This window comes from Lathyrus oleraceus, chromosome 2 (genome assembly GCF_024323335.1).
Source record: "Lathyrus oleraceus cultivar Zhongwan6 chromosome 2, CAAS_Psat_ZW6_1.0, whole genome shotgun sequence".
Taxonomy (NCBI): Eukaryota; Viridiplantae; Streptophyta; class Magnoliopsida; order Fabales; family Fabaceae; genus Lathyrus; species Lathyrus oleraceus.
In genome coordinates this window covers 88,415,340-88,427,646 of record NC_066580.1, presented here as the reverse complement: position 1 = coordinate 88,427,646, position 12,307 = coordinate 88,415,340, and the positions used below count along the sequence as shown (strand labels likewise).

General features: G+C 36.2%; 1 protein-coding gene across 1 annotated transcript in view; it reads left to right on the top strand.

The window, feature by feature from the left end:
• The first annotated feature begins 669 nt into the window (after window positions 1–669).
• LOC127121145 (leghemoglobin Lb120-1-like) overlaps window positions 670–12,307 on the top strand; it is a 30,639-nt gene continuing 19,001 nt past the window's right edge. Inside the window, exons 1-2 of the mRNA XM_051051732.1 lie at window positions 670–761; window positions 878–1,012. Coding sequence (XP_050907689.1) covers window positions 670–761; window positions 878–1,012 — 227 coding nt within the window. The remainder of the gene's footprint in view (window positions 762–877; window positions 1,013–12,307) is intronic.

Sequence of the window (12,307 nt, the reverse complement as noted above, 5' to 3'; positions counted from 1 at the left end):
ACACAATCAATCGACCAACTCTTGATGCCAATTGTTGGATTTCCTTTGTAAAATACACCAATATATAATTCTAAATCACTGAACCATTTCTGTCGTCACATGAAATAATGAAACTCCACTAATCCTCTTCTTCATGACAAATTTTCTAATTGGTTGAGGCTTATAGAATAATGACTAAGTTACTTATATATTTTCCATAAACCTCCATTAATCTTAACTTAACTTGAAATGCCATATTATATTTGAAAATAAATAAAATTCCCTTCATGGTATAAATGACCATTTTAGCCTTAACCTCTTATTTACGGAATACCTAAATCTCGATGATATTTTTAAGTCGAGATTATAAATTATCATTTTTATTAGATTAGTTAATAGTTAATTTGAATAAACAAAATAATATTTACATTAATGATTTAATTATTTTTATTATTAATTATATTTAGTGATAAAAATGAATATTAAGTTTTGCAAAAAAATCTTGTCTCTTTGATTATGTTAATGGACATCTCCACGTGCCAATATATAATTTTAAAACAATCACTATAAATATACTATATTTTTTATGCCTAAAAGTTTTCTATATTAACAAGTATTGAATGTATTGTTATTATACTACCAACACAAATAATAAAAGAAAAAAATACAAAGAAGAAGAGGAGGAGAAATATGGGTTTCACTGAGAAGCAAGAAGCTTTAGTTAATAGCTCATGGGAATTATTTAAACAGAATCCTAGTTATAGTGTTTTGTTCTACACCGTGTAAGTTATGCATCATTTGAGTATGTTTGACTTTTAGTTTTTTTTTTGTTAATTATTGTTTTATAAGAAATGATGTAAACTAAACATAATAACTCTGGCTGATTTATTCAAAATAGTATATTGAAAAAAGAACCCGCAACAAAAGGAATGTTCTCATTTCTTAAGGATTCGGCTGAAGTTGTGGATAGTCCTAAACTTCAAGCCCATACTGAAAAAGTTTTTGGAATGGTGACTGTAATCCGTATTCAATAGTTTTTGCTTCATTTTTTAGTTCTACTCTTAAAATGCATGGTTGTTAAATTTTATTTTAAATAACAATTGTTATAAACATAAAGTTTCATTTCAATTTTGATGAAATATTTAATAAAATTTTAAAATTTTGATTTTCCATGTTCACGTTATGTAAAGTAGATTTTCGATGAATATATAAAGTTATACTATATTCTTTATTTTAATCTAAATTTTACCTACATGATCTTATATATAGCCAACAACTTAGACCATATTCAAAAGTAAACGGGGTCAAAAAAAGGTCCTTCGAGCATGATACTTCTTAGGTTGTGTTAGTTTGTGAAACTATATAACTTAAATTGGATAATATAAATCTTAAAATATTTATACCTTATGAATTACAGGTGCACGTGTAACACCCACATATAATATAAGTCTGGAATACATATTATACATAGTGTAATACTGGAACTGAAATACATAAGCGCCTAGCGGCAACAGTGTACATATTTACATGCCCAAAAGAAAACACTACATGGCACAAAACATACACAAAAGTGCCCAAAAATAAAACTAGGAGCTAGATCTTTATACAATGATCTCAAAAATATCTACACAACGGAGTAGCCACCTAAAACATCAGGTAAGCAAGGAATCACTTTATCTTGTCCCTACCTTTCGCCTGCTCAGAACTACCTGAAAAATAATCAACAACATGGGGTGAGATAATAATCCCAGTAGGTTCCCTATCTTATGGATCCACTCGGCTCTACAGAGTTTTCTAATCAATATCCAACTTAAGTCAACAAGGGGAAAAAGACTTAAGTGCTGGGGAACTAACTCATAATGCATGGAAACATGCTCCTGAGTTCTCGCAACTCAAAACAAGATCATTATTTAGATTCACGAAACATCAATCCCTGAGCTTACCTATGTCTAGGGCAATCCCAATTCATGCATGCTTGTATGATTCGACTTTCACGGTGGATATCTGGTCCGCTATGAGTTCCAAACTCATTTCAAGCAACTGTCACTCGCATGGGACTCTAACCCACTTAGGGTATCTTTCACCGTATGAGACTCTAACCCACTTAGATGTCCATATTTCCCCCACATCCGCCATAGTTGGGGCTCAAACCCAATTGAGGCACGAATCATCGGTATCACATCCTATTGCTTACTCATCTAAGCATATTAGATAGGGATGTGCACCACCAAGGGTAAAACATTCTGAATACATGATCGGCTCCATAAAGCATAACAAGACTCATCAATCACAGGTGACTTCATTCACCAATATACACAAGCAATAACATGGCATGTTCCATACAAAGCATATCACTCTCAACTATTGCAGTCATCCATCCACGATCTCCACATAAGTATCGTGCGAATGAATGCCACCTTCTAACGTTATCTAAATTATAGGTCTAACTTATTGCCTTAAATGATCATTGGGTTAACTCACTAGATTCAATATGTAATTCTCATATTTAACATTCATTCAATTCAAGTATAACATCACAAATGATTAGTGGTAGATGAAATGCATTCAGAAACATCAAAGAAATGAGTTTTGAAGTGTTTGGTATAAGCCAATCGATTGGTTGGGGAAGCCCATTCGATTGGTTCCTCTCACATTTCTTTTTTCAAATAATACAGAGGATCAATCGATTGATCCTCAGTGTCAATCGATTGGCACCTGAGAAATTTCCAGTTTTCCAAAACAGAAAGTTTGTGCAATTGATTGGAGTCCCATGTCAATTGATTGGTCCTGCTAAAATTTCCTTTTCTGCAAAACATAAAGTTGACACAATCGATTGTCATCAAGGAACAATCCATTGGTCCTAAGCATTTTCCACTTTTTCATACACATAGACTTCATTTCTTCTACAACTTCCAAAATCCCAAACTGCATAATGTTTTCTCCACTTCTAACTAGCATTCTCTTGACATGAACATAACAACACATCAACAAACTTCCAAACAACAACCATATCATTATGTCACAAGAATCTAATAAATGCAAGAACACATGTAGAGATAACATCATTGAAATTTCACATGATTCATAGAGAAACTCATCATAATCAAGAGGAAACATTCATCATATAGCATGGATTCTTCTAGTTAACCTATGATTCTACAACCTAAATCCCTAGAAACATTAGGGTTTCTAACTAGAACCCACCTCAAGAAATAGAAGAGAATAAGTTGTTGAGGATGAGATGATGATATGAAGATGATGATGTTGATTCCAAGCTCTTGATTTCCCCAAGCTTTTCTTCTTCTTCTTCTTCTTTCCACTAGCTTGTTTCCTCTTCTTCCCTTGAGAGTCTTCTTCTTTCCACTAACTTCTCTGATACATAGATAAATGAAGTGGCACAAGGATGGTAGGTAATGGATAGATATATGTGGCCACCATTTGCCACAAGAAATGCGTGGTTAGAAAAAGGTTACTAGTAGTAACAAATATCTCAAGTGGCACCATACTTGTAAGATTTGTTCTACTAGAGCTATTGACCCCTTATTAGTGTTACCAAAATGTCTCAATTAATAAAAGGTCTGTCCCAATTAATATTAATTAAGTCAACCTGAATTCACTATTTATTCTATTTATCCTAACTAATAACTTTTAGAGCACATAGGAACTCAACTGATCTCAATTAATAGGAATTTGAGTATTTAAGGAAATATGGGGTATTACATCCTCCCCCCTTAAATAAAAATTCGTCCTCGAATTTAAATATTACCTGGAAGAGATGAGGGTAAACTTCTCGCATCTCTTACTCCAGTTCCCAGGTAGCATCGCCCAGATGTGATTCATCCCACTGAACATTAACAAGAGGGATCTCCTTATTCCTCAATACCTTAACTTCCCGTCCTGTAATATGACTTGGTAGAGGTTCAAAGGTTAGGTCTGCTTCTACTTCTATCGAATATGGAAGAATAGGCTGAAGAGAATATGGAATGAATTTTCGAAGTTGAGATATGTGAAAAACATCATGCATTTCTGATAGAGAAGGTGGTAAGGCTAATTTGTACGACACTTCTCCAATCCTCTCTACAGTCTGGTATGGCCCTACGTATCTCAGACTTAGCTTCCGTGACTTAAACGATCCCTTCAGTCTCAATCTTGGAGTCACCTTCAAGAATACATGATCACCTTCATTAAATTTCGATGGTCTTCTTCTGTGATCTGCATAGCTCTTTTGGCGATCTTGTTCTTTCTTTATCTTATCATGAACCATCCTTATCTTATTTGTAGTCTCTTGAATAATATCTGGTCCTAAGATTCTTTCTTCACCATCTTCCGTCCAACACAAAGGAGTTCTACATTTCCGTCCATACAAGGCTTCATACGGATCCATCTCAATACTTGCATGGTGACTATTGTTGTATGCGAATTCAATGAATGGTAAGAGCTCCTTCCAATTTCCTCCACTTTCAAGTACGCAAGCTTTTAACATATCCTTCATTGTCTATATCATCCTCTCCGTTTGAGGATGGTTAGACGTACTCAAACACAACTTCGATCTCATAGCTTGTTGGAATGCTCTTCAAAATCTTGAAGTAAACTTTGGGTCTCTGTCAGACACAATACTAGTTGGAACACCATGCAGTATTATGATTTCTAAAATGAACAACCATGCAAGATGACTTGCCTTGTAAGTAGTTTTCACGGACAAGAAGTCCGTAGACTTAGTTAACTGGTCCACAATCACCCAAATTGAATCATAACCACCTTGGGCCCGAGGTACCCTACTGCAAAATCCATTGAAATACTATCCCATTTCCAAACTGGAATCTCTAAAGGTCGCAATAAACCACCTGACTTCTGATGTTCGATCTTTACATGCTGGCACACTATGCATTCTGACACATACTCTGCAATATCCCTTTTCATTCCAGGCCACCAGTAGTCCTTCTTTAAGTCTTGATACATCTTCGATGAACCTGGATGTATGGTAAATTCCCCCTTGTGTGCTTCCTCTAAAACTTTTCATTTCATCTCGGCATCATTCGGAACACAAATCCTTTGATTAAAAAGAACAACTCCATCTGGTGATTGAGCGAAATCTGGTTGAGTCGACATCTCTTTCAACTTCTCATCTATCATTTGTCCTTGCCGATTTCTTCCTTTAGGTTAGAAGTAACATTCAAATTTCCCATTATCACACCATCCTGCGTCCAATCAAACTAAATGTTAAGATCTCAGAACTTTTCCAATAATACATATTCTAACATCATCAACTCAACTTTATGCATCTCTTTCCGACTTAAGGCATCTATAACCTTATTCGCTTTCCCTGGGTGGTACTTAAGGTCAAAATCAAAGTCTTTCAAATACTCCATTCATCTCCTTTGTCTCGTGTTTAGCTCTTTCTGGTCAAACAAGTATTTCAAACTCTTATGGTCACTAAACATCTCAAAACGTACTCCATACAAGTAATGTCGCCACACCTTCAATGTAAAGACAACAATAGCTAATTCAAGATCATGAGTTGGATAGTTCTCTTCACGAGTCTTCAACTAACGAGATGCATATACTACAACCTGACCACTCTGCATTAACACCCCTCCTAATCCCTTCTTGGAGGCATCACAAAATACTTCATAAGACTTACTAGGATCAGGGATGATTAAAACAGGAGCAGTTGTTAGTTTTTCCTTCAAACTCATGAAACTCTACTCGCACTTCGAATCCCATTTAAAATAAATTTCCTTTCGGGTAATTCTAGTCATTGGTAAAGCTAACTGAGAAAACCCTTTAATAAATCTTTGATAGTAACCTGCCAAACCTAAGAAACTTCTGACTTCGGAAGCATTCTTCGGTCTTTCCCAATTAATAACTACTTCGACTTTAGATGGATCCACTGATACTCCTCCTTGTGATATGAAATGACCAAGAAACTTCACTTCGTTCATCCAAAATTCACACTTACTTAACTTGGCAAAAAGCTGCTTCTCTTGTAGTACTGACAGAACAATCCTTAAGTGTTCTCCGTGCTCTTGGGGAGTACGAGAATAAATAAGAATGTCATCAATAAAGATCACCACGAACTATTCCAAGTAAGGTTGAAATATCCGATTCATATAGTCCATGAAAACATAAGGGGCATTCGTCACACCAAAAGGCATTACAAGGAACTCATAATGGCCATATCGGGTTCTAAATGCGGTCTTTGGTACATCCAAATTCTTAACTCTGATTTGATGATAGCCCGATCGTAAATCAATCTTCGAGAACACACACGCTCCTTTCAACTGATCTACCAAATCGTCTATCCTTGGCAGGGGGTACTTGTTCTTAATGGTGACTTTATTCAATTGGTGATAATCAATACACAACCACATACTACCATCCTTCTTATTCACTAATAACACTAGAGCTCCCCATGGCGAGGCACTAGGCCAAATGAAATGCTTGGTTAATAATTCTTCCAATTGGTCCTTCAACTCTCTTAACTCGAGTGGCACCATACAATACGGACAAACGAAGATTACAGCCGTCCCAAGTATCAGATCAATAGAGAATTCCACTTCCCTTTCAGGAGGAAGAGAAGTGACATCCTTAGGGAAAACTTCGGGAAACTCACAAACGATAGGAATTTGTGTAACATTCAGATTGTCGCTAGATTCCTTAGTGAGAACCAAGAGAACAAACTTTTCCTTCTCAAATAAGAAACTAACCATGTCAACCGTACCTTCCAAGACAGTAGTTAATACATCCTTTGGAGTAGCTTCACTAGATGGAATGATAATAAACTTCTCTTCACATCCAATAAACACCAAATTGGCAGAAAGCCAATCCATCCCCGAAACCACATCGACCTTCTTGAGTGGTAAACAAATAAGATCAATCTGGAAAATTCTACCATTCACCGAGAGCGAACAATTTTCATAAATTAATGGTGTCTCAACCACATCATCCATGGAGGTAGTAACCACCATAAGAGGAGACAAAGGAATTGCTTGCAAGCCAAGATGCTTCATACACTGAATTGATACAAAAAAGTGTGTTGCCCCACAATCAAACAATACAAAACAAGGATGATCGTTGACGAGACACATACCAACAATCAAAGCATTGTTTCTCTTAGCCTTCCTTGCATCTAAAGTATAAACTCAACCAGTGTTCCTCCCTTGCACCTAATTCTTATTCTGAGGCCAATCCCTAGCCATGTGTCCCTCCCTCTAACAAGTAAAACACCTAACTCCACTTCTGACACATCTTCCAAAATGAGACCTCTTACATACTTGACATTGCGGAGGATGGTTAGGTCTTGCATGTTGCACTTGTTTTCCCTTTAAAGCTTTAGGTCTATGCCTAAATTGGTTACCCGGACTCCCTTGGTCCTTCTGTCCACTCCTATACTGATCCATTTCTTCTTGAACTTTCTTCAAACTGTTCTCAGCCACATAACATTGCCTTAGCAATTCAACATAAGTAGTGAATTCCCTTTGAGAAACACTATGAGAAATTTCACCTCTTAGACCAAAAAGGAATTGATCGATCTTCCATTTGTCATCTGGTGCGTACTCGGCATGTCTAGAATAAGAACCATATCTTCGAACTTCTCAGCATACGCAGCTACTGTCATAGTACCCTGTCTAAGCTGCTGAAACTCAAATTCTTTCTGAGTCCTCAAAGAGCTAGGAAAATACTTATCTAGAAAAGTAGTCTTAAAATGATCTCAGTCCCTAGGTACCCCTTGTTTGGTCATAAGAGTCGAAGCACTTTCCCACCATCTCACAGCGGGACCCTTCATCATGTGAGAAGCAAACACAACCTTATTCTCTTCACTACAATGCACTATCTGAAAAATCCTTTTCATGTTGGTTATCCACTAATGAGCCTCCAAAGGCTTTAATCCACCATGAAACTCAGGAGGATTCATGCGAAAGAAATCCTGGAAACTACCACCTGCAGCTTCTTGTGGAACCCCTTGAGGATGAAGACCACCATTCCACTGTTTCATGAATTGGATTTGTTGTTGTTGCATTTGTTGCACAAATTGAGGCCATTGAAAACCTTCACTACCAATTGGCGGTTCAAAGTCTGAATTCTGAGTTCTGGGTCTACCACGACCTTTGTGTTTGTCAGCCATCATCCTGAATATCATACAAATAAAATTCAATTGATCAGGCTCAATACTATGAATATAACATCAAAGACAATGATGATAACTCACATATGAGGCAGAAATAAATACTTATAATATCTCATGGCTAGGTCGAGGATACGACCTGCTCTGATACCAATTGTAACACCCACATATAATATATGTCTAGAATACATATTATACATAGTGTGTCATACCCCAATTTTGTTCGGGTTGTTTGAAGCTTTCATTGGTGTTTATAACCATAAAGCATGATGCACAGACTTAAGGCTTGAGGATTTCACTCGAGGAGGAGATTAGGGTTTTCTGGTCATCACCTTAACATTAGGGTTTTACCAGGCGTCAAATGCTAATTCCCATATCTCTTTGCATTGTGGATTTGGACCATATTGCATATGGGATAATGCATCAAGATTATTTGATAAATAAGAAGCTCATTCTACATGTACTTAGTGATCAAGTGGGTCACTAGATTGATGTGTACTTGTTCAAAAACTGGACTAGTTGTTACAGGGACTCGATTGGTTGTTGGTCATCCATTCCTTGTGGTATGCATCATCATAGGCCATATCATCATTTACTTTACCCGTAAGTCACTTTGAAAGCTTGCACATCATTGGTCCAAGGTCTTAATACAAAAAATCCTCTTGAGGGATTGGTGTACAAGTTAATGCGTAATTGTGGTCTATTGCATCCCATTTCAAGCATTTGTATGTTGAATTTGACATCTTGTCCACCTAGTTTGACTTGACTTAAGTGAGATTCATAACATTCCATTGCATTTTATAAATACCATTGTTGATATGTTTAGGTCATGCCATTGGAAACTTTATTAAATTAAGATTTGAGGTCCATATTTTGCATTAATTGTTTTAGGTGAAAGATATACCACTTTGTACAAACTTCATACAAAAATGTGCATTCAATTAGTAAGATTGAGAAAAGAGTGTCACCAATTTTGATTTGAAACTTGAAGTATTCACAAACAATAAAGTCCATGAACATGTCCTCAGATAACACATAAATTAATCATTACATCTCATTATGAATATTTGTAAGAGCTTGGATTATTCGTACATAGAGTTCAATACATAATACTACATATCACATAGTTTGAGTAAAGAGAAAAATGACTTTTTTCTTCACATTTTGCTGTGTGTTTCTCGTTTTCACTTCCTTACCTCACCACTCCACAATGATCATCCTGAATGAAAAGTTTCCTAGGCGATGATGTTGTTGTTGATACTCTTCCTGATATTCACCAATGTATGTCACATTTGATCCTAATGAGAAGCCTTTCACCAGCTCATGTTCCCCTTGCTAATCGAACAGTTCATCCAACAAAATCATGTTTTGAACTACCAGACAACTTGAACTTGGAAAAAAGGGAAATGTGTGAACTCTGAGTGTCGGCATTAGTACCTGCAGCAACTACTGCACCAAGTGCACCAGAAGAAAAAAACCAAAAGGACATTAGTGGAAATGAAGAGAAACAAACTTCAAAACTGCACGGAAAAAGGAAGGTCATTACTAGGAGGTACATAAAACAAAACAGAAAAAACCTTCAGATACATAGCAGTTACCACAGTGAAAATTCCTCAATGGAAACGACACAAACATGATATGGTGAAGTGGAAATTATAAACGAAATTTGCTCATGAAAAAAATAGAATCATAAAGATCAGCAAGCAAATAGGATTCACTTCCTTCTACTCATTGAATTTTTATTTGCATTTGTTGTATGTTGTTTGGACTAGATGATTGTTGATACCCATACAAGATATATTTAGATCTTTGATAATTTCTTTCTGTTGTTCCAAGCTTGATGCAGAATCTAGAGTTTGCATCTCTATTCAAACTCATGGGTTTTGTGTGTTTATGGTTTGGGTTAAAGAATGAAGAGAGAAGAGGCGCACCATTTCTTTCAGTATTCAGCTTTCAAGAAAATCTCCTTTTAAAATCCCCATTTGTTAATATTATTATTAAAGTGGAATTGATTAAATGAGGACAAATAGTCATGAATGAATGTATTTCCAAGGCTGTTATCTGCACGTTTTACTGGATTCATGCATGCCACCTCGCGCTTAGCACCTGCGTCTTTACCACGCGTCCCACTATTGGGGAGGCCAAAGGCCACTTGCTGCCATGTGCCCCAGGCAGCTGTACAGCTGCCTGCTATCCTATTGATGGGTGGATATCCAGAGTTTCGGGTTTAAGGCCCAATCCACCCCTTCATTCTTTTCCTGAATATTCTTGGACATTAAGAAAGAATTTTGGGCCTTAGGGCTCATTACAAAATACCTACTGTTAGAAGCCCTCTTTTGGGTCTTTTATAGTTTTTTTTAGCTTCACCCCATTTATTCCCTCTATACACCCTATTCTATTTTAAATTTAGTTAATTATTTATCTTCTATGTTTTTTTTTGGTAAATTAAAATGACAGTAGTAGTAAAATAGACGTTTGTCCTAGTTTGGTTTTTTTTATGGTTAATTATAAGTTTTAAGTCTTGTTAGAATATATGGTTAGTTGAATATTAATAGATAAAATAAATATTCATTTTATCCTAATTATGATGAAGTATCGGTCCAACACCAAGTAATTCATTTAAAACTCAATTATTTCTAATGAATTCGAACCCCAAATCCTTTTAATCAATAAATACTCAAAACATTTAAACTTTGATTGAAAAGGAGTATAGTACGCGCACGCTTTACTATCTCTCAATTATTTAAATAATTGGCGTTCCCCATATTGCTCGAATTTTCGTCATTCAATTAAAATCCTAAAAACTTACAAATTCAAATCACCTTTCTATATCAAATATAATTTCTCAAGAATATTCTTTTATAATTTAAACTTCGGATGAAAAAGATAATGGGAGGCGTTCGCCTCACCATCTCTCGAATAATTGAATAATTGGCGCTCTCTATATTGCTCAAACTATCAACTTCCAATTAAAACATGTTAAATGAACTTGGATAAAGGAATGGGTGGCGTTTCGCCTCATTATTCCTTGAATAAACAAGTGGGAGGTGCACGCCTCACTACCGCGCGTATTCGATTTCTGCAAACAAACTTTCAATAATAAATTAATGAAAAAATGAGTAGAAGGCGTTCGCCTTATTATTGCTCGAAAGAATTGAACGATTGGTGTGCATCATATTGCTCAATCTTTTGTCGTTCTTCAAAATACCAAATATATTAAACTTAAATCCTCGCCCCGTGTGATCAACAGCTTAACTATTTTCAGAAAGAACATTGCTTAATCCTTTCTAGTGCGTACACAAACTAGCGCTTAAGTCTCCTCCGCGAGCATGCAAGCCAACGTTTAACCGCTAGGATGCGATCTAAGCACTTGTTCATTAAAACACATCCAATTTATCAAACCTCTTTCATCACCCCAGTGCGATCTAAACTCTTTTAAAAAGAACATTGTTTAATCCTTTCTAACACGCACAACAAACTAGTGCTTAAGCCTCGGCCGAGAGTAGACAAGCCAACGTTTAGCCTTTAGAACGCGATCTAAGCAGTCGTTCATAAAAGACACCAACCAACAGTAGTTCCCCTAACTACGAATGCTTTGATTTCCTTATTGCACCATAAGGATACGTAGGCACGAGATTGCGAGATCTTGGCGAGCACACTAATAAAAAACCTCCCTTTTCCCCCTTTTTGAGGTTTCCATCCATCTCTATTTTTAATCTTTTTATTCACTCGAAGGAAGAAGACAACATTAGATAACATTCAAATCGCAAATTAGACTAAAAGGTTCCCATTGAGTACAACGGACATGAGGAGTGCTAATACCTTCCCCTTGCGTAATTGACTCCCGAACCCGAATATGGTTGCAACGACCATTATTCTGTTTTTCAAAGGTTTTATCGATATTTTCCTATTCCTTCATTGGGATAAATAAAGTTTGGTGGCGACTCTGTTCGAACTAAATTTTTTCCGCGACCATTGCGAGGAATCGTATTTTTTGAGATGCGACAGATGACGATTCTGCTGGGGACCCTGCTCCTAGCAAGAGAGAGTCAAACCTAATTTAGTTAAATTTGTCATGAATGCCATTCCTTTCTTCCATATTGTTTCTTTGTATCTTACTATGTTATTTATGTTGTGTGTAATTTATTTTGATACTATGATATGGGTCTTGATGTATGCTGGGAGATAAGCTTCGTACCCGAG